The 22,354-nt window shown below is 40.1% G+C and overlaps 1 protein-coding gene across 2 annotated transcripts in view; it reads left to right on the top strand.

The window, feature by feature from the left end:
• The window catches only part of ACAA2 (acetyl-CoA acyltransferase 2), a 34,093-nt gene that overhangs the window by 9,087 nt on the left and 2,652 nt on the right, over nucleotides 1-22,354 (top strand). For both annotated transcript variants that reach the window (XM_060611850.3, XM_060611851.3), the window contains 6 exons: nucleotides 1,241-1,369; nucleotides 11,251-11,367; nucleotides 12,688-12,835; nucleotides 15,045-15,220; nucleotides 16,108-16,237; nucleotides 20,697-20,767. In XM_060611850.3, the coding sequence (XP_060467833.3) occupies nucleotides 1,241-1,369; nucleotides 11,251-11,367; nucleotides 12,688-12,835; nucleotides 15,045-15,220; nucleotides 16,108-16,237; nucleotides 20,697-20,767 (771 nt within the window). The remainder of the gene's footprint in view (nucleotides 1-1,240; nucleotides 1,370-11,250; nucleotides 11,368-12,687; nucleotides 12,836-15,044; nucleotides 15,221-16,107; nucleotides 16,238-20,696; nucleotides 20,768-22,354) is intronic.

Genomic DNA, 22,354 nt, shown 5'->3' with positions numbered 1-22,354 from the left:
TAGAGATTTTATAGAACTCCAGGCCTCTCTTAACACATAAGGAAACCTTATGTTTCAAGAAATTTCAAAGAGTTGAGCCGGGTGATCTATAACAATCCTGGGCTAGAATGCAGATCCCCTGACTTCTAGTTCCATGTTCTTTCTCCTGTACTGAACTCTTCCCAGCAAATCTTGGTGTTAAAAGGGACTTAAAGTCATTTCGTGGGACCACTTAGAGAATACGCTACCAAAAAAAAAGAAAGAAAAAATGTCAGTGGGAATTTGTTGAATTTTATTGTGAAAATTTTCAAACCTATACAAAAGTTAAAAGAATACTACAGTGAGGGGCACCTGGGTGGCTCAGCTGGTTAAACATCACACTCTTGATTTCAGCTCAGGTCATGATCTCATGGTTTGTGTGTTCGAGCCCCACATCGGGCTCTGTGCTGACAGTGCAGAGCCTGCTTGGGATTCTCTCTCTCCCTCTCTCTCTTTGCCCCTCTCCTGCTCACGCACATTCTTTTCTCTCTCTCAAGAACAAATAAATAAAAAAAAATTTTTTTTAAAGAATAATACAGTGAACACCCTAAAATTCCCTTTACTTTGATGGGCCAGTTCTTTACATTTTGTCAAATTTGCTTTAGCAAATTTGCTTTAGCAAATTTTAGCATTTTAAAGCAGGGGAAGCAGTGGTCTAGGCCCACTTCTTACTCTTCTGACCAGTTGTTCATCTCTCGCCTTCCTCCATCATCAGGTCTCTGCCTCAGTTTCTCATTATAATCCCCTGAATGTTTTTAAAAGTATCTACTGATGCCTCGCCTGTAGCCTTTCTGGTTTAATTGCTTTGGTTAGGATCTTGAGCATCAGTATGTTAATAAAGCTTTCCCGGTTATTCCAGTGTGCGGCCAAGGTTGAGAACCACAGCCTCTGATACTTTCTCTGTTAAGGAACATACTATTTTGAGATAACCTATTCTATTTTTAAACAGCTCCGATTGTTATAAATTTCTGTCTTGTATTGAGGACTTAATATAAGGGTTTCTCATACTTTGTTTAAAAACCAACTAACCAAGTTACAGTTTTTATTCAAATAATAAACACACGTATTATATAAAATACACGGTATCTATATGCATTGCATCCTACCTTAGAGTCCCATAGTTTATAATGTTTGATACATTGCCAACATTTCCATATATTTTGTCCTGCTTCTTAATGCTGAGATTTACAGAGGAAAGTCTTTTTCATTTCCTTTGTTCCAGAGTTCTTCAGATGCTGCATACATGGCCAGGCATGTTGGTTTGCGTGTGGGAATCCCACAAGAGACCCCAGCTCTCACTGTTAATAGACTCTGTGGCTCTGGTTTCCAGTCCATTGTGAGTGGATGTCAGGTATGGGCAACATTTTATTATTTCTCTGAAATTATGTTAAAAACTATTGGAAGAAATACCCTACCACAGTTGTAACACTGTAGGTTTTTATTTTATGGTGCTTATTAGAAGAGGTCAATACTTGATTTTTCTTGGAAAAGAGTTCACAGGAAGAAAATAGTTTCTTAAAAGTGATTAGCAGATCTTTGAAGACATGCTAAATGGAATAAGCCATTCGCAAAAGGACAAATACTGTATGATTGCACTTATATGAGTAATCAAATTCATAGAGACAGAAGGCGAAACAGTGGCCGCTGGGGCTGGGGGGCAGGAGAGAATGAGGAGTTAGTGTTTAATGGGTACTGAGTTTCAGTTTGCAAAGATGAAAAGATTTCATGAGATGAGTAGTGGTTGGTTACACAACAGTGTGAATGTACTTAATGAACTATACACTTAAAATTGGTTACAATGGTGACATTTTTTTAATTTTTTACTTTTTAAAATTTACATCCAAATTAGCATATAATGCAACAATGATTTCAGGAGTAGATTCCTTAATGCCCCTTACCCATTTAGCCCATCCCCCCTCCCACAACCCCTCCAATAACCCTCAGTTTGTTCTCCATATTTATGAGTCTCTCCTGTTTTGTCCCCCTCCCTGTTTTTATATTATTTTTGTTTCCTTTCCCTTATGTTCATGTGTTTTGTCTCTTAAAATCCTCATATGAGTGAAGTCGTATGATATTTGTCTTTCTCTGACTAATTGCGCTTAGCATAATACCCTCCAGTTCCATCCACATAGTTGCAAATGGCAAGGCTTCATTCTTTTGGATTGCCAAGTAATACTCCATTGTATACATATACCACATCTTCTTTATCCATTCATCCATCGATGGACATTTGGGCTCTTTCCATACTTTGGCTATTGTTGATAGTGCTGCTATAAACATGGGGGTGCATGTGTCCCTTCGAAACAGCACACCTGTTTATCCCTTGGATAAACACCTAGTAGTGCAATTGCTGGGTCGTAGGGTAGTTCTATTTTTAATTTTTTGAGGAACCTCCATACTGCTTTCCAGAGTGGCTGCACCAGCTTGCATCCCCATACAATAATAACTCTTACGTTATATGTTTTATCACAATTTTTTTAAAAGCTAATCATGACCTGTTATTTTGACCGAGGGCTTCCTATGTGCCTGACCTACGCTAGATTTACATTGAATATCTCAGTCTTCACAGCCATCCCTTGTGGCAAGAACTATTAATATTCCCATTTTACCGGCAAGGAAACTGATCTTTAAGGTTACTAAGTCATAGAGGCAGAACTTGAACCCAGGTCTGTGAGAGTTCCCTGTGAGGCAGTTTGAAACACTGAATAAAGACTATAAGGCTAGGAAGAGAGTTGGAGCATTTAGGGGATGATAAGAAATGTATTCCTTTGGGAGAGGAGTTAAGATGGAGAAAATTGGGGGGCGCCTGGGTGGCGCAGTCGGTTAAGCGTCCGGCTTCAGCCAGGTCACGATCTCGCGGTCCGTGAGTTCGAGCCCCGCGTCAGGCTCTGGGCTGATGGCTCGGAGCCTGGAGCCTGTTTCCGATTCTGTGTCTCCCTCTCTCTCTGCCCCTCCCCCGTTCATGCTCTGTCTCTCTCTGTCCCAAAAATAAATAAAAAAAAAAAACCAAAAAAAAAAAAAGATGGAGAAAATTGGTTTTTCTCATCCCTCAAACACAACTGTATTGTGATCAAATCACTCGGAACACCCAGCAAACCGATCTGAACACTGTCAGAAGGATCTGCACGGTTGGAAGGAGACAGCGTAGCAGGTGTGAGGTGCATGGGAGTGAATTGGGGGAGAGGAAAATGGCAGCGCCATGGATGGGGAGGAGCCCTTTCCATGGAGAGACAAAAAGGAGAGAAACGGGTTGAGAGAGTGCGGCGTCAGATTCACACAAGACAAAAACCTCTCCGGACCACGGACTGGGGAGCGAGGGGTACTGAGCATCACGGTTTTTTTGCCAACAGCGTGTGGAGCTCAAACTCTGAGGTTTTGGAAGTGCGTGACTTTCTCTGGAGTGGAGCTGTGGCCGGCGCTCCTCGGAAGAAGGAGGAAGGGGGCCCTGGAGTGCACAGTGTGGTGTGGGGATCTGAGAACATTCCCCTTCCTGGAGTACGTTTGCAGGAGGGTATATTGCCTCCCCAAGGACAAAACCCCTGCAGGCGCCAGCAGAAGGCCTTTTATAGGAAGGGGACAGAGCGCAGATAACTGGCTTGCTGCTCTTTGCAGTGCTGCACCATAGATTGCAGGCACCGTGCAGGCATGGGACTGGTTTTCAGGGACAAAGGACATCAGACACAGTGTGGAGAGGCTCTACTCCAGGGGAGAGGAGCGGGTCCACGTGGTGCCAGGTCCTTTAAGATTTCCGGTTTTAAATCCCAGCCACGTGCCAAAGCTGTGGTGCGTGGAGCCCTGACAGCCCTTGCCCTTCTGCCAGGGCTTCCTGAACAGCGGGTTCTGAGATCCCCTGTCCGGGGACGAGAGATTGGGGTGATGCCATTTTCCCCTTAACACCAACGTGGGGACTTCGGAGAGAAACACGGTGGCCCCCCAGTGGAGGCGGGACCCACTTACACCAAACCCCGCCCCCCTGTGCCTTGCAACTGTGTGTTTACTGGGGCAGCGCAGACTCTGAGCCAGCGCAGTGGGCCTCTCCTCCGGAAGAACAGCACAGACAGTAGCCCACAGGCACCAGATTAGGAAACATGCGGTGCTTCAGAGCATCACCTGCAGTTCTGGTGGAAACAGGGCCAGGCTTACTTTTTTTTTTTTTTTTTTTTTTTAATTTTCTTTTTTTTTAAAGTTTCTTTTTTTTAATTTTCTTCTTTGGAATTGGGCTTATAGTTTTTTCTTTGTTCGTTTGTTATTTTTCTCTTCTTTTTGGATCAAGCTTTTTTTTCATTTTTGTTTCTTATTTGTTTGTTTTTCTTTTTCTTTAGAATGAGGCTTATAGTCTTGATTGTCTCTTTGTTTTTTTTTCATTCCTTTCCTTTTCATTCACTCATTTATTTATTTATTTTTGGAATCAGGCTTTTGTTTTTCTTGTTTTCCAGGCTTATTTTAACAACAAATCAAAACATACCTAGTTAAAGGTCCAAACACTCCCTACTGCAATCTAAGAGGAGCTCTGCAGAGGACCGACCAGTGGGAAAGAGCAGCCAAAACGCAACAGCAGAGTGCACACAGCATACATCAGAAACACTTCTGGAAGGGTTTCTCCTGAAGTGTCCAGGCGTTGAACAGTGTACAACCCCTTTTTAGTGTAACATCACTCTCAAGTGCAAGAAACTAACAAGCTTTCAAAACATGCAAAAGACAGAAACTTAGCCAGAATGACAAAATGGAGCAATTTTCCCCAAAAGAAAGGTCAGTAAGAAATCACAGCCAGGGACTTGCTTAAAACAGCTATAAGTAATATATCTGAACAAGAGTTTAGACCAACAGTCATAAGACTACCAGGGGGGCTTGAATAAAGCATAGAAGACACTGTAGACAACCTTCCTGTAGATATAAAAGACCTAAAAACTAGTCAGGCTGAAATAAAAATGCTGTAACTGACATGCAAAACAAACTGGATATAGTGACAATGAGGGTTGAGGAAGCAGAGGAGAGAATAGGTGATATAAAAGAAAACATTATGGAAAATAATGAAGCTAAAAAGAAGAGGGAAAGAAAACTGTTAGATCACAAAGGTAGATTTAGGGAACTCATTGATTCTACAAAGGGAAACAATGTCCCTATCATAGGAGTCCCAGAAGAGGAGTGGGGAAAAGTGGCAGAAGGTTTATTTGAAATTATAGCTGAAAGCTTCCCTAATCTTAGGGGAAGGAAACAGGCATTCAAGTCCCTGAGGCACAGAGAACTCCCCTCAAAATCAACAAAACATTCAGCCCCACGACATACAGCGAAACTTGAAAAATAGAGAATTCTGAAAGAAGCTAGGGACAAAAAATGCTTAACCTACAAGGGTTGACACGTAAGGTTAGCAGCAGACCTATCCACAGGAAGTTGGCAGGCCAGAAGGGAGTGTCAGGAAATATTCAATGTGCTGAATGGGAAAAATATGCAGCCAAGAACTCTTTATCCAGCAAGGCTGTCATTCAGACTAGAAGAAGAGATAAAGAGTTTCCCAGACAAAAACTAAAGGAGTTTAGTTTGTGACCATTAAAGCAGCCCTACAAGAAATTTTAAGGGGGACTCTTTGGAGAAAAAAAACAAAGACCAAAGCAACAAAGACGAAAGGATCAGAGAACATCACCAGAAATGCCAACTCTACAGGTAATACAATGACACTAAATACATATCTTTCAATAATCACTCTGAATATAAATGGACTAAATGCGCTAATCAAAAGATACAGGGTATCAGAATGGATTAAAAAAAAAAAGATCCATCTATATGCTGCCTACAGTAGACTCATTTTAGACCTAAAGACACCAGCAGATTGAAAGTGAGGGGATAGAGAACAAACTATTATGCTAATGGAGATCAAAAGAAAGCCAGAGTAGCCATACTTACATCAGACAAACTAGGTCTTACTTATTCATTCACTCCATTCATTTACAAATGATTATTTTTGAGAGAAAGCATGAGCGAGGGAGAGACAGAGAGGGGGACAGAGGAACTCACGCAGGACTTGCACTTACAAACCATGAGATCATGACCTGAGCTGAAGTTGGACACTTAACTGACTGAGCCACCCACGTGCCCCAAAGACAAACTAAATTTTAAAACAAAGACTATAATAAGAGATGAAGAAGGGCATTATATCATAATTAAGGGGTCTATCCCTCAAGAAGATCTAACAATTGTAAATATTTATGCCTTCAACTTGGGGGCATCCAAATGTATAAGTCAATTAATAACAAACACAAAGAAACTCATTGATAATAATACCATAACAATAGGGGACTTTAACACCCTACTTACAACAATGGACAGATCATCTAAGCAGAAAATCAACCAGCAAACAATGGCTTTGAATGACACACTGGACCAGATGGACTTAAAGGATATATTCAGAACTTTTCATCCTAAAGCAGCAAAATTCACATTCTTCTCAAGTGCACATGGAACATTTTTCAGAATAGATCACATACTGGGTCACAAATCAGCCCTTAACAACCATGCATATTTTCGGATCCCAACGCTATGAAACTTGAAGTCAACCACAAGAAAAAATTTGGAAAGCCCTAAAGAACATCCTACTAAAGCATGAATGGGTTAAGCAGAAAATTGAAGAAATTTAAAAATACATGGAGGCAAATGAAAATGAAAACACAACGGCCCAAAACCTTTGGGATGCAAAAAGGCAGTTCTAAGAGGCAAGTTTATTGGAATTCGGGCCTTTTTCAAGAAGGAAGAAAGGTCCCAAATACACAACCTAACCTTACACCTAAACGAGCTAGAAAAGGGATAGCAAAGGGTGCCTGGGTGACTCAGTTAGTTGAGTGTCTGACCTCGGCTCAGGTCATGATCTCACCGTTTGTGGATTCAGGCCTCGCATTAGGCTCTGTGCTGACAGCTCACAATGTGGAGCCTGCTTCAGGTTCTATTTCTCCCTGTCTGCCCCTTTCCCACTCACACTCTCTCTAAAAAATAAATAAATATTTTTTAAAAATTTTCTCAAATTAAGAAAAGGAACAGCAAATAAAGCCTAAAGGGAGAAGGAAAATAATAAAGATTAGAACAGAAATAAGCAATATAGGAACAAACAAACAAAAAATACAGTAGAACAGATCAGTGAAACCGGGAGCTGGTTCTTTGAAAGAATTAACAAAATTGATAAGTCCCTAACCAGACTTATAAAAAAGAAAAGAGAAAGGACCCAAATAGATAAAATCACAAATGAAAGTGGAAAGGTCACAACCAACAAACACCACAGAAATATAAACCATTGTAAGAGAATAGTATGAAAAGTTATATGCCAACAGACTGGAGGAAATGGAAGCAATCTAGAAGAAATGGACAAATTCCTAGAAGCTCACAAACCTCCAAAACTGAAATAGGAAGAAATAGAAAATTTGAATACACCCATAACCAATAAAGAAATTGAATCAGTGCTCAAAAATTTTCCAACAAACAAAAGTCCTGGGCCAGATGGCTTCCCAAGGGGATTCCACCAGACACTTAAAGAAGGGTCAATACCTGTTCTTCTCAAACTGCTCCAAAAAGTAGAAATAGAAGGAAAACTTCCAAACTCATTCTACAAAGCCAGCATTACCTTGATTCCAAAGACCCCACTAGAAAGGAGATAGATAGGCCAATATCCCAAATGAACATGGATGCACAAATTCTCAATAAGATATTAGCAAACCAAAATCAATAGTACATTAAAAGAATTATTCACCATGATCAAGTGGGATTTATTCCTGGGCTGCAGTGCTGGTTCAATATTCACAAATTAATGTGGTATACCACATTAATAAAAGAAAGGATAAGAATCATATCATCCTGTCAATAGATTTAGAAAAAGCATTTGACCAAATACAGCATCCATTCTTGATAACAGCCCTCAACAAAGTAGGGATAAATGGAACATACCTCAACATCATAAAGGCCATATCCAAAAGACCCACAGCTAATATCCTCACTGGGGAAATGCAACGAGCCTTTCCCCTATAGTCAGGAGCAAGACAAGGATATCTGCTCTCACCATCACTATTTAATATAGTACTGGAAGTCTTACCCTCAGCAATCAGACAACAAAAAGAAATAAAGGGCATACAAATCATCAAGGAAGAAGTCAAACTTTCACTGTTTGCAGATGACATGATACTCTATGTAGAACACCCAAAAGACTCCAGCAAAAGATTGCTAGAACTAATACATGAATTTGGCAAAATCACAGGATATAAAATCAATGTACAGAAATCTGTTGCATTTCTATACACCAATAACAGCAGACTAAGAAACCATGGAATTGATCCCATTTGCAGTTGCACCAAAAACAATAAGCTACCGAGGGATAAACCTAACTAAAGAGGTAAAAGGTCTGAAAACTATAGAACACTATGCAAGAAACTGAAGAGCACACAAAGAAATGGAAAAGCATTCCATGCTCATGGATTGGAAGAATAAACATTGTTAAAGTGTCCATACTACCCAAAGCAGTCTACACATTTATGTAATCCCTATTCAAAATACCACCAGCAGTTTTTGCAGAGCTAGAAAAAACAATCCTAAAATTTGTATGGAACCACAAAAGACGCTGAATAGCAAAAGCAATCCTGAAAAAGAAAAACAAAACTGGAGATATCACAATTCCAGATTTCAAGCTATATTACAAAACTATAATGGTATTGGCACAAAAACAGATACAAAGATCAATGGAACGGAATAGAAGACCCAGAAATGGCCCACAACTCTATGGTCAACTAATCTAAACCAAAAAAGGAAAGAATATCCAATGGAAAAAAAGACAGTCTCTTCAACAAATGGTGTTGTTGGTAAAACTGGACCATTTGCTTATACCACATACAAAAATAAATTCAAAACGGATGAAAGACCTAAATGTGAGACAAGAAACTATCAAAATCCTAGAGGAGAACATAGGCCATAACCTCTTAGAACTTGGCTGGAGCAGCTTCTTACTAGATGTATCACTGAAGGCAAAGGAAACAAAAGCAAATGTGAACTATTGGGACTTCATCAAGCTAAAAAGCTCTGCACAGCAAAGGAAGCAACAAAAACTAAAAGGCAGCATATGGAATGGGGGAAGATAACTTGCAAACGACATCTGATCAAAGTTTAGTATCCAAAATCTATGAAGCACTTGTCAAACTCAACACCCAGAAAATAAATAACCCTGGTAAGAAATGGGCGGGGGATGCTTGGGCGGCTCAGTTGGTTAGGCATCTGGCTTGGGTCATGATCTCACAGTTCATGGGATTGAGCCCTGAGTTGGGCTGTGCACTGGCTGTGTGGAGCCTGTTTAGGATTCTCTCTCTCTCTTTCTCTCTCTCTGCCCCTCCCCCAACCCCCCCCCCCCCCAAGCAAATAAACTTTAAAAAGAAAAAAATTGGCAGAAGACATGAATAGACACTTTTCCAAAGAAGATATCCAGATGCCTAATAGACACATGAAAAGATGCTCAACATCACTCATCATCAGGGAAGTACAAATCCAAACCATGAGGAGATACCATCTCACATCTGTCAGAATGGCTAAAAATAACAACACAAGAAACGACAGATGTCGGTGAGGACGTAGAGAAAGGGGAACCCTCTTGCACTGACAGTAGGAATGCAAACTGGCGTAGCCACTCTGGAGAACAGTATGGAGGTTCCTCAAAAAACTAAAAATGGAACTACCCGATGATCTAGCAATTGCACTATTATTTGCCTAAAGCATACAAAAATACAGATTCAAAGGGGTACATGCACTCCAATGTTTATCAATAGGCAAACAATGGAGAGAACCCAAATGTCCATCCACTGATGAATGGATAAAGAAGATGTGGTGTATATGTATGTTACTCGGCCATCAGAAAGAATGAAATCTTGCCATTTGCAATGACATGGATGGAGCTAGAATGTATTATGTTAAGTGTAATATGTCAATCAGAGAAAGACAAATACTGTATGATTTCACTCGTGTGAAATTTAGGAAACAAAACAGATAAACATATGGAAAGTGGTGGAGGGGAGTTGGGAGGAGAGAGGGAAACAAACCACAAGAGACTGTAAATGATAGAGAACAAACTGAGGGTTGATGGAGGGAGGTGGGTGGGGGATGGGCTAGATGGGTGATGGCTACTGAGGAGGGCACTTGTGATGAGCACTGGGTGTTGAATGTTAGTGATGAATCACTGAATTCTCCTGAAGCCAATATTGCACCGTATGTTAACTAACTAAAATTTAAATTAAAAAAAGAAAAGAAATGCATTCCTTTTTAAGGGATAGTTGGGCAAATACATTTGTTCCTTTGAGCACAAGGGAAAAGGGATATAGTGAAATGCAATTTTATTTGCCCATGTCTTCATATTTTTACAGAATGAAAGACACATTGTAATGAATAAATTGTTTTCAAGTTAATTTATTTCTATAATGATATAGCTGAACCGGTGATCCTGATTTTCCTAGCAGTCACTGTGAAAACTGGGCTCTATGGAAGCTTGTTATTTGCTTCTTTTCTAAGAAATGCAAATAGTGGAAAGCTAGAAGAATGAAATGGGTTTCATTTTATGAGCCCCCTCAGTTAACCTGTTCCTTGTAAATCTTTGGTCTGCTTCAGACTCATCCATTAATATAAGGATAAATTCTACTTCTGTCTTAAAATAATTTTTTTTAATGTTTGTTTATTTTTGAGACAGAGACAGAGCATGAGTGGGGGAGGGGCAGAGAGAGAGGGAGAGACAGAATCGGAAGCAGGCTCCAGGCTCTGAGCTGTCAGCACAGAGCCTGATGCAGGGCTCGAACCCACGAAGTGTGAGATCATGACCTGAGCTGAAGTCGGACACTTACCGAATGAGCCACCCGGCGCCCCTACATTTGTCTTTTTAAAGGATTTGTTCTTTATCATTGGCTTACAATCTGTGTTATGCCAGGCATTAATATCTCTGCTGATTTTCAAGATTTATATTGGGTTCAGAATTACCATTCCTTGCCAAAACAGAGGTAGAATTTGTCACTTGTGCACAAACAGTTGAACTCTGTTAATTTTTCCTCCCCTTGTGTCTTGGGAATAAGTGCTGTAGCATTTGCCTTACAAGTTACTTTACAAGTATTTCCTTTTGAGGCACAGTACACTGGGATTCATAACTCATTAGATTTACTGGGAGTTTACTGCTTGGTACATACTCCTGCCACAATATAAGGTTTTGTTTGTTGCTCATTTGTTTTCAAATAGGAAATTTGTGTGAAGGATGCTGAAGTTGTCTTGTGCGGAGGAACTGAAAGCATGAGCCAGGCTCCCTACTGTGTCAGAAACGCGCGTTTTGGAACCAAGTTGGGATCAGATCTCAAGGTTGGAACCATTAAAGTGTTTAAAAATTTTTTGTCATGCCATTACACTAATAATTTTAATAACACCATGTTGGGAGAGAGAAAAATTTTGAAACCAGTTTCCTTAATAGGGGATTGACAAGATACGAATGATTTGAAATTGGTAAACTATTTCAAAAGCCCAGTTTGGTTTTTAGTTTTGACATTTTAACCCACATTAAAAAAAAAAAAAAACCACATAGACTTTATCTCCCCACACCTCTGGTAGTGGAATTAATACTTGGAGAATGGAGGAAGGAAAGAGGCAGATCAAAAAGATAGGCAGAGCTTGAATTGATTAATTTCTCATGAATAATTGGGAAACCCAGTAATTAAATCTTTACTGTGATTTATGGAAGTTTTATTTCTGAAGCAATCTCCAATGAATAGATACTTCTTCATCACAGAAAACATTCTCTTTGTTGTTGTTTTTTTTTAAACATTCTCTTTGAATACAGATTATATTGTCCTAAATCAGACAAAAACTGATCTTCACATCTTTGAGAGCTACGGCGTGGGAATGACAGTGCTGATAAGGAATGATCGTGTGCTGTCCCTCCCATGTGACATTCTATATTGTTAGCATTTTCCAACAGTAATGACAGATTTACACTCTTCAGGCCAGTTCCTCACCTGGTCTTTTTGAAAGTTGGAAGGGATAAGACTTGGGAAATATGAGATAGTGTTTTAGACGAAGTATGTTTGAGACAGCCTTCAGAAAGGTCGGTGACTCAAAGGCGCTGAGGCCGTCTACAAGGAACAGAAGACCAACTAACTGGATAATAAGTAACGACTTTTTCTGTTCCTCAAGAACCTACGCGTCGCAGGTCTCTTCAACTTCACAGTGACTGATAGAACAAGCTGTCCCTGTCATCGAAGGCACGGGTTGAAAAGGGCACAGACACGTGCAGGCTCATCTACAGAGCTCAGAATCGTGCTTCACAAAGGTGGCTACAGGGCAACATTGCATAAGAACTCAGTGTTAGGTTTCTTCCAAATGTGGCCCTGAGGGTGTAATTTTTGCTTGTAGGTTGACTTCCCGTGTTCTCTCCCTGTACATTTAGCACCGTTGCCTCTCTTTAGTGCCCCACGTTTAGAGAGAGGGGGAAATGTGTGCATTTTATAATGACATTGGGTGTTTTTTAAAATGTCGCAGAACCAAATATGTATAGGAGTAAATGCTGTCAGGAAATGTAATTTTACTTTCCTCTTATTAATTATTTAAATGTAAAGACATTATAGCATATTACTTTCAAAAGATATGCTTTAACAAATCATTTTATTATGCATGTCTTTTTAATAGCTGGAAGATACTCTGTGGTCAGGATTAACAGATCAGCATGTCCAACTCCCCATGGCAATTACTGCAGAGAATCTTGCTGTGAAATACAACATAAGCAGAGAAGACTGTGACAAATACGCCCTGCAGTCCCAGCAGAGGTGGAAAGCTGGTCAGTGAAATTGGATACTATAAATATCTATACAAAACTATGGGTGTGGGTGAAATGGGTAAAGTGCATCAAAGGTTATAAAGTAAAAGAAGCCATAAAATAAAGGTTGTCAAATAAGTCGTGGGTATGTAATGTGCAGCATCGTGACCATAGTTAACGATACTGTATTGCGTATTTGAAGTTGCTAAGAGAGTAGATCTTAAAAGTTGTCATCACAAGAAAAAGTTGTTGTAGCTATGTATGGGGACAGATGTTAACTAGACTTATCATGGTGATCGTTTTGCCACACTGTATATATGAACGTTGAGTCATTCTGTTGTACACCTGAAACTAATATAACGTTACATGTTAGTTGTACGTCAACGTAAAAAAAAAAAAAAAAATAGAAGAGATTTCTTTCATTTCAGATGATAATGGTCATATAATATTTGTTTTAAATTACACCTTTAGATGGGCGCCTGGGCGGCTCAGTTGGTAAAGCGTCCAACTTTGACTCAGGTCATGATCTCGTGGACCGTGAGTTCGAGCCCTGCGTCAGGCTCTGTGCTGACAGCTCTGAGCCTGGAGCCTGCTTTGGGTTCTGTCTCCCTCTCTCTCTGCCCCTCCCCCACTCATACTCTGACTCTCTCTGTCTCTCAAAAATGAGAGACATTAAAAAACATTTTTTTAATTACACCTCTTGAAAATCACATTTTTCCTTCATGCTTTTGTTTTTAGATGGTCAGGTATTCTATTAATGATTGCAAAATTAACCAGAAATTTCTCTTTTGCAATACAGTAATGCTACTTAAAAGTGGCCTTGTTAACTGACCTTATCTAGATGCTCGCATTTTGTCCTGAACTGGTTCTGTTGTTAGTAGAACGCTGAGGGCTCTGATACACTGTGAGAGATGAAGGGTCACAGGGGCTGCCGGGACAGAGGATGTTTTCCTCTGTGAGGCATATCCTACTCACAGGGAGGGGACGATAATGTTTGGAAAGGACCCACTGGGTATCCTTTTGTGCCTTCCTCCTCCCGTTCCTAATTGAGCATCACTGCACCCAACTGGAAGACACAGCACACTACCCCACAGCCAGAGCTACAGCGTCCTTGGTATAACATTCCACGCTGCTGCCAGGCCAGCCCGAAGTGGGTACCCCGCCAGCAGTGTTTCATAAGGATGGTGAGTTGAAAAAGTTTGTGAGTCTCCTGAAAAAAGTTTTTGAAATAAACTGTTACAGACGAGCAGAAACTCTTATTTAGGGATGTTACATACTTAGAATAGTGAGCATGAAGTCTATCTTAGCATTTCAGCGGGAGGAGTGGGCTGGAGCTGACGCCAGCCAATTCATTCTGTGTTTTTCGGTGACACATTTAAAGTGCGAAGGTGTTGGTCCAGAGGTCAAGAGTCATCAGTTCTCTCTCTGCCTTGGCCACATAGAAGTTATCTGACCTCAATCATGTACTCACTGAGCGTCTGTACAATGGAGATAAAAAATGTTTGCCTTCCCTTTTTTCCCTAATAGAGTAGTGAAATCCAAATATGGGAAGTGTTTTAGCCTGCTATAAAGTGATTTCACACTTAAGGTGGTATCACTCTCTGCTTATCCTTGTTTCTGAAGCGTCAGATTACTGTAGTCCGTTCGAGTGAGTGGAGATGGAAGTAGGTAAGCTGTTACACTTGGACCTGTGTCAGTAATAGCTCAAATCGTTTCTTCAGGTTGCTTGTCACTACATTTCAGTTCCGGGTTTCTTGGCTCACTTCTTTTAGAGACCACTTCTTTTTTCTTCCTGTGCTAAACACTTAACGTAAGATCTACCCTCTTAGCATATTTTTAAGTGTACAATAATTATTGTTGTACAATTTGGTACCTTTTAAATTACTTCTCAACTCAGAGAAGTTTAAATAAGACTTAAATTTACTTAGTGCTATTATACCTGTAGCTAACAGGCTAGGACTGCTAATAATCTAGCAGTACCTTGTAAAAAAAATTGTAGTGAAAAAGGTCAAAAATTATAAGGTAAAAAAGATGCAGAATGCATTTGTATAGGTTCATGGCAGTACATTAAATCCTCCAACAGGCAAGGTCAGTTGTACATGTAGTAAAGGCTTATTTTAAAGTAGGGCTGTGAAGAAAGGGGAGACCAGAAGGTACATTGAAGGATGTGTTTGATTTCATTTCTTATATCATCTTTTTTTCCCATTCTTATGATGGTCTCCTATTTCAGCTAATGATGCTGGCTACTTTAATAATGAGATGGTACCAATTGAGGTGAAGACTAAGAAGGGGAAACAGATGATGCAGGTGGATGAGCACGCTCGGCCCCAAACAACCCTGGAGCAGTTAAATAAACTGCCTCCAGTATTCAAGAAGGAAGGAACCGTTACTGCAGGGAATGCGTCGGTAGGTGGCACGTACCTTGAACTCTCGAACTCTTCTTATTGTATTCAGTGCAGAGTAATCGTGAGGTGTCTTTTAGATACTTTTCATACTAGTCTTTAGTAATTTAGCTTAAATTAGTAGTGTTCACAGGGGCACCTGGGTGGCTCAGTCGGTTAATCATCCGACTCATGGTTTCGGCTCAGGTCATGATCTCACAGTTTGTGAGTTCAAGCCCCACGTCAGTCTCTGTGCTGTCAGCGAGGAGCCTTCTTGGGATTCTCTCTCTCTCTCTCTCTCTCTCTCTCTCTCTCTCTCTCTCTCTCTCCCCCTCCCTCCCTCTCTCCCTCCCTCTCCCTCCCTCTCCCTCCCTCTCCCTCTCCCTCTCCCTTCCCCCCCACCCCTCCCCCCACTAGCTCTCTCAAAATAAATAAACTTTAAAAATTTGAAAAAAAAAATTAGTAGTGTTCATATTCTGCTGATTGGGGTTTTCATAGTCCAAACCAAAATATTTTAACTAGGTGCTCTCATATAATACTCTTCCAATTTCTTGGTTCTTTCAGACTATTATCTGAGGAATCTGGAAGGAAATCCACCTGGTTTATTATTTGTGTTCATGTTTTGTTTTGTTTTTTCCCTGATGCATACAACTCATCAGATTTCTTACCTCTCCCCACATCTGGATATAAGCTCCTCTTGCCACTGTTTCCTGTTTTCCGTCGGTGAAAGTGGCATTCTGTGCCTGAGTCAGTCTCCGGCCCACCCGAGCACTGTGGGCACTACTTGCTATCCCCCAAATTGTGGCGCTGCTTCCTCTGTATTACCATAATCCTAACGTTACCCCGTTAGTTCAGATCATAATTAACTGGATCCTCTTGCCCTCTAATTAATCTTCTGTTTTTGTTTCCAAGGGGATATCCGATGGTGCTGGAGCTGTTATCATAGCTAGTGAAGATGCCGTTAAAAAACATAACTTCACACCACTTGCGAGAATTGTGGGCTATTTTGCGTCTGGATGTGATCCCTCTATCATGGGTATTGGTAAGTTTGCAGTGAAACAGACCGGTCTGTTATGTCTCCAGAGTTAACTCTTCTCTGGCATTCAGATACCTTAAACAGTAGCCAAATCAAGGTTACTTGTGGAGAAAAGGAGATTGGTAATCAGTCATTTAAACAACTAATCTTCATGAAAAACGGTGCCAGGCACAGTAGGAAAACCAAGACTGTACAGACTCTTGTGGGCGGTTAATCATGTCTTACTGTCCATTTGAGATATTTATTTATTTATTTATTTATTTATTTATTAATATGAAATTCATTGTCAAATTGGTTTCCAGACAACACCTCAATGCCCATCACCACTTTCCCCTCCCTCCCACCCCCCACCAACCCTCAGTTTATTCTCAGTTTTTAAGAGTCTCTTATGGTTTGCCTCCTTCCCTCTCTGTAACTTTTTTCCCCTTCCCCTCCCCCATGGGTTTCTGTTAAGTTTCTCAGGATCCACATAAGAGTGAAAACATATGGTATCTCTCTTTCTCTGTATGACTTATTTCACTTAGTATAACACTCTCCAGTTCCATCCACGTTGCTACAAAAGGCCATATTTCATTCTTTCTCATTGCCAAGTAGTATTCCATTGCCATTTGAGATCTTTAAAACTAACACCCAGAATAGAACAGATAAGAATTATAAGGTGGGGACAAGATGAGAGAACACGCGATGGGGGAGAGATCCTGGGGTGAAACAGAGATTCCTGAATGCTGGCTGTTCTGCATGTGGTCACTAGTATATCTCATTTCTTCTTCCCACAACCCCTTTATGAATGAGAAAATTGAAACTTAGGGAGGTTGTCTTGTAAAGTTCCAGACCAGTAAGTGATGGAGCCAGGATGAGAACCAGCCCTCTCTAATTCAAGTGCTCTTCTCACCGTGTTGTCTCAGGAAGTCAAAGTCATGCCCACCCGGCTCAGCTGGGCCTTAATAGGAAAATGAAGAATTACAGTGTATCTCACTTGGCAAAGATTAGCAGAACCCCTACAAACGTGTACAGTTGACCCTTGAACAACGTGGGGGTTAGGGGCGCCAGCCGTCATGTAGCCAAAATCCAAGTATAACTTTCGATTCCCCCAAAACTTAACTACAATAGCCTACTGTTGCCCAGAAGCCTTACCAATAACATAAACTGTTAACACATATTTTATATGTAGTAAATACTGTAGTCTTACGATAAACTAGAGAAAAGGAAATGTTATTGACAAAATGCATTTATAATACTCTACTATGTTTATCAAAAAAATCTGAGTGGATCCACACAGTTCAAACTTATGTTGTTAAAGAGCCAACTGTATACTCTTTCTTGGCTTGAAAAATACGAATTAGGGGAACGAAAAGCTTTTCGCTGGATACACTCCAGGAACCGCAGCTGATGCTGACTGTAGTAGTTCCTGTCATCCTCAGAACTAATGAGGGGCCTCACTTACAAAAACATTCATGCCCAGAGGCTTTGATGTGTCCCACCTGTACCCTCATACCCCAAAGAAAAGCCTATGCCAGGGCTATGTTCAGATTCTTGATAGGCCCAGAGATTTTGCTATGAGCTTAATTAGGCCTTCTTCAACTAATCAATTTTTGAAGTAGGTCCCACCTTAGAAGGGGGTTGACCTGTTGTGACCTGCATTCCCAGAGGTCCTTCAGTGTGAACCTCAAGCTTCTACCTGAGTAATTCCAGTATGCTGATTGGGACTGAGTTAATACCCAACCATGTTCGCTGCCATGTCCTTCGGAGATTTCTCTCTACAGAATTCCTAAAAAAGAAAGCTGGCATGTCCATACTTTGTCGGCTTTCACTGTGCTTCAGATTACTTTAACTAAACTTTAAGCTGTGTAAACATCTGTTAAAAGTCCATTTGCGGGGGCAGGGGGCACCTGGGCGGCTCAGTCGGTTAGGCTTCTGACTCTCTTTCGGCTCAGGTCTTGATCTCACAGTTTCATGAGTTTGAGCCCCACATCGGGCTCTATGCTCACAGCGCAGAGGTTGCTTGGGATTCTCTCTGCCCCTCCCCTGCTTGCGCTCCCTCTCTCTCTCAAATAAATAAACTTTAAAAAAAAGTCCATTTTTTCTGTGTTACAGGTTTAAAAGCTTATTAGCTTTCAGCTACTCGCTATCAACAAAACATCAGCTTTTGTTTTAGAGATGGAAGGTAGCTTAAAAAATTAAACATTTGTGTATTGGTATGGCATTTATCATTTCAGTGTCTAGAACAGTGGTTCCCAACCCCAAGTGATCATCAAAATCTGCCTGTAATCCCACCTCGAAAGATTTTGTTTCAGTACTTCCAGGGTGGAGCCTGGGAGTATGGCTTTTTTTTTTTTAAGTGTACCTAGGTGGCTTTGATGATCAATCAAATCTATCTGATATAGATAAGTAGTTATTTTATAGTTCTTTTTCAGTTTAACCTCAATTTTTACTAGGTTCTGTTACATTAATATAGTCAGCAAAAAAAAAAAAAAAAAAAGTAATTTTCCTTCGTTCTCTTCCAGGGTCTGAATGTTGGCCCTGTAGTAAAACAAATACCACTGTGGAAAGCTTGATTTTTTTCCCCCTTCAGGGCTTGAACAGATCCATATATACCAAATGCCCCACAGTGTCAAATGTCCCTTCACCTAAACAGCTGTCTATTGGTTGTCATATGGGATTAAACAAGTTAACTACATGAAATGGCACCGGATGAATAAGCCAGGGAGAGCCGTTATTGAGTGGTGGGGACTGACTCATCAATCCAGTTTCTAAGAATAGTTTCCTCAGTTAGGCAGTTCTCCAACATCAAGCAATCCTTAGCACTGTAGAGTAGCTACTGACCCAGAAAAAGGGGGAAAAGCCGGACTGAGAAAGAACAGTAATGGCTCCAAGGAAGGACACATATGGAAAGACAGTGCTCCCTGGAACTCGCCAGTGATGGCAATAGTGGGTGAAGCTTGGAACCTCTTAGCTGTAGCAGCTCTGGCTTTATCTTTTATTGGGCTTTATTTGTAGGAAGGATTCCAATGGTTAAAAAGAAAAATGTTAAAAACCAATTCAGAGCACTTCTGATGAGAAGCTTGTAGCCCAAAAAAGGTACCCAAGGTCACATAGCTATTTAGTGGTAGGCCTAGAAATGAGATCTCCTTTTCCCAACGAGAATACTATAACTTCCTGAGTCCTGGTAAATAACAGTGTTATGGGAACATCCTTTAAAACTCAAGTTGCGGCCCAGGATAGTGTAAGGATTCTAAGTGAACAACATACCGAGTCATGCCTAATATGGATATGAAGGCAAGGAAGTATGTGGGATGGTGGGTGTCACATCCTCAGCTTTTAGTTCTCAGTGTCTTTCACAGGATGCTTCATCCCTGACCATGCTGGAAAACATGCTTTCCTGTTGACTGCCCATCCTGCTTTGGGGCCTTAGAGATACAAAGAGAATCTGGAACTAGGCTCTGTGCTAACGCGCAAAACTGGTTCTTCAAATTGAAAAGCGCTAACTGGGTGCCCTCAACCAATAAGCATACTGTTGTCCAAAGAACATTTTAACTAGGTGACAAAACAAGTTACATTATATTTAGATTGCATTATGCTTCTCATACAGACTGATTTCTCATTTACCTTAGGTATATTTATGAAACTTGTTGCGGGATATTTGACTACTTGAATTCAGCAGAACATACCAGATAGATAGATAGATAGATAGATAGATAGATAGATAGATAATTTATGGCAATTTCATTCTTTATGAACAGATGAAGAAGGAGATAATCTTCTTTAGCCAGATTTTTTACCTTATGGGAAAAATGTCAATATACCTAAAAATTATGAGCAGCATTAAACAGCCATGGGTGATCATCAGTAATCTGGGAGCTAAAGTTTCAGAAGTCTTACTGGGTAGATTTTGCATCTGCAGAGGGGGTTTTGTTTTGTTTAAATTCTCTGCCTACTGTTGGCATTATAAACACCTCTTTGCTTCAGAGATCTTTTCCCTCAAGTGCCTCATGGCTTCCTGTCTTGCTGTGCCCACGTGGAGATGCTACTGCTGCTTCTTGCCTTTTGCCCAGATGGCCTGCAAGTTCAGAGTAGCCACAGGCTCTTCGGTACCAGGAATGCATGTGATTTGTATGCAGGAGAGCGCTCGGTCTGCCTGGCCATTTGGTATGAAGCGTGGTCTGTAAATGACTGCGGAACCCCAGATAGAACTCCTTTGGCTGTCCGAACCCTTAAAGCTGTTTATGGTAGAACGTCTCACGTGAGCTTCCCATCTACAATTGGACTGCATAACCAGCTTTTCCCTTGGGTTCTTTTTTCTGTTTTTTTATTGTCACATCATTGAATAATGTGCTATCAAGGTAGTAAGAACTGTGGCTACTAATAACTGTCACATTATTTCTTCCTTCCTTACCTGTTTAGTAAAGAAGGAGAAATTTGATACTTAACTAAATATAAGATGAAATTGATTTTTGTGCTTATATAGGTCCTGTCCCTGCTATCAATGGGGCACTGAAGAAAACAGGACGGAGTCTTAAGGACATGGATTTGGTAGAGGTAAGTGTGATGCTTTTTTATATGAGTAAACCACCAACTTCTACAGCATTAATGGCTTTATTTGGTATTTTTTAGCTCTTTCGTTTTAGTGCTATTGCCTTTCCAAATGATGTGCATCTAAATACGTATTACTTTTCATTACATGCCTGGGTTGGTACTTTTGTCTACCTGATTAAAATGCTTTATGTATATTTGAATAATTAAAACAGCCTGATTTTTTTCTACTAAAATATGAATTCCTGGAAACTTCTTTGACCCTTATAAGACTATTGCATTTTAGACTATTAATGTGCTTGTTGAATTCAATTGAATATGATATAAGGTGGGTGACAAATAAACAACTTTAACCTTCTTTTATGGATGAAAATGAAAAAAATACAAGCAAAAGAATTGACATAATAGAAAACTGTATCTGATGCCAAATCTAGAAGTTTCTGGCCCTCTCCCCAAGTTAAAACTCCCCCCTTCCCCAAACTTATCTTTGGCTTTTACACCATAGTTGCAGCTAGATTTGGGATGTCATAATTTTTCGCATAGAAAACTTAAGTTTATTGGTATGGTGTTTTTTTTTTTTTTTTTTAATACTAGGTTAGAACAAAGGCATCTTAAATGTGTAGAATAATTAAAAGTAGGAGTAGGGGCGCCTGGGTGGCGCAGTCGGTTAAGCGTCCGACTTCAGCCAGGTCACGATCTCGCGGTCCGTGAGTTCGAGCCCCGCGTCAGGCTCTGGGGTGATGGCTCGGAGCCTGGAGCCTGTTTCCGATTCTGTGTCTCCCTCTCTCTCTGCCCCTCCCCCGTTCATGCTCTGTCTCTCTCTGTCCCAAAAATAAATAAAAAACGTTGAAAAAAAAAAATTTAAAAAAAAAAATGTAAGAGTAGAAAAGAAAATACTTAAGGCTGGATTAAATACATTTTACATTTGGGGAGTATTTGAAAATTTTAGGTAATTAAACATATGCTCCTTGACATTGAAAGATAACAAATACAACAAAGGAAATGTCTCTATTTAAATTGGTAGAGAAGGGGCATTCTCTGGGCACACATGTGATCTCCTCTGTGGTAATCTCTCATCCAGGAAACCATGGTTTTAGACAAATGGCTTATCCTTAAATCTCTTCTTCCATTATTAGAGCCTCAAGGGGGCTAATTAATTCCCATATTTGTATTAGCAAATAATGTCATTAAATTTTTTACTAGATTTCACACTTAAAAACTCTGTTTAAATTTGTCAGCTCTTTAAATCTGTTCATAATCATTTATAGATGTATATGTACTCAAGGACATAGCGCTCAACATCTTGATATGATTGTCTTTGGGACTTTTGATGATCATGCCGATATAAAATGCTGATATAAAATGGAAAAATAATGTAGGATCTAAAGACACACAAAGCACCATCTTGGGGAAACAGAAAATACAGTAGGAAAGAACACGACTAGATTTTGATCCGACTCTGTAAAAGTTACCTCTCTTAACAGTTTTCCTACTGACACAATTTTCTAGCTACGATCATGTTGAAAATATATTGCTATGAACTTGAAGGAAGGTAATTCTTTTTTTTTAATTTTTTTTTAACATTTATTTATT

Source organism: Panthera onca, chromosome D3, assembly GCF_046562875.1.
Source record: "Panthera onca isolate mPanOnc1 chromosome D3, mPanOnc1 haplotype 2, whole genome shotgun sequence".
In the NCBI taxonomy this organism is placed as follows: Eukaryota; Metazoa; Chordata; class Mammalia; order Carnivora; family Felidae; genus Panthera; species Panthera onca.
The sequence above is the reverse complement of the archived record's forward strand: the minus strand, read 5'-3'. Positions and strand labels throughout refer to the sequence as shown.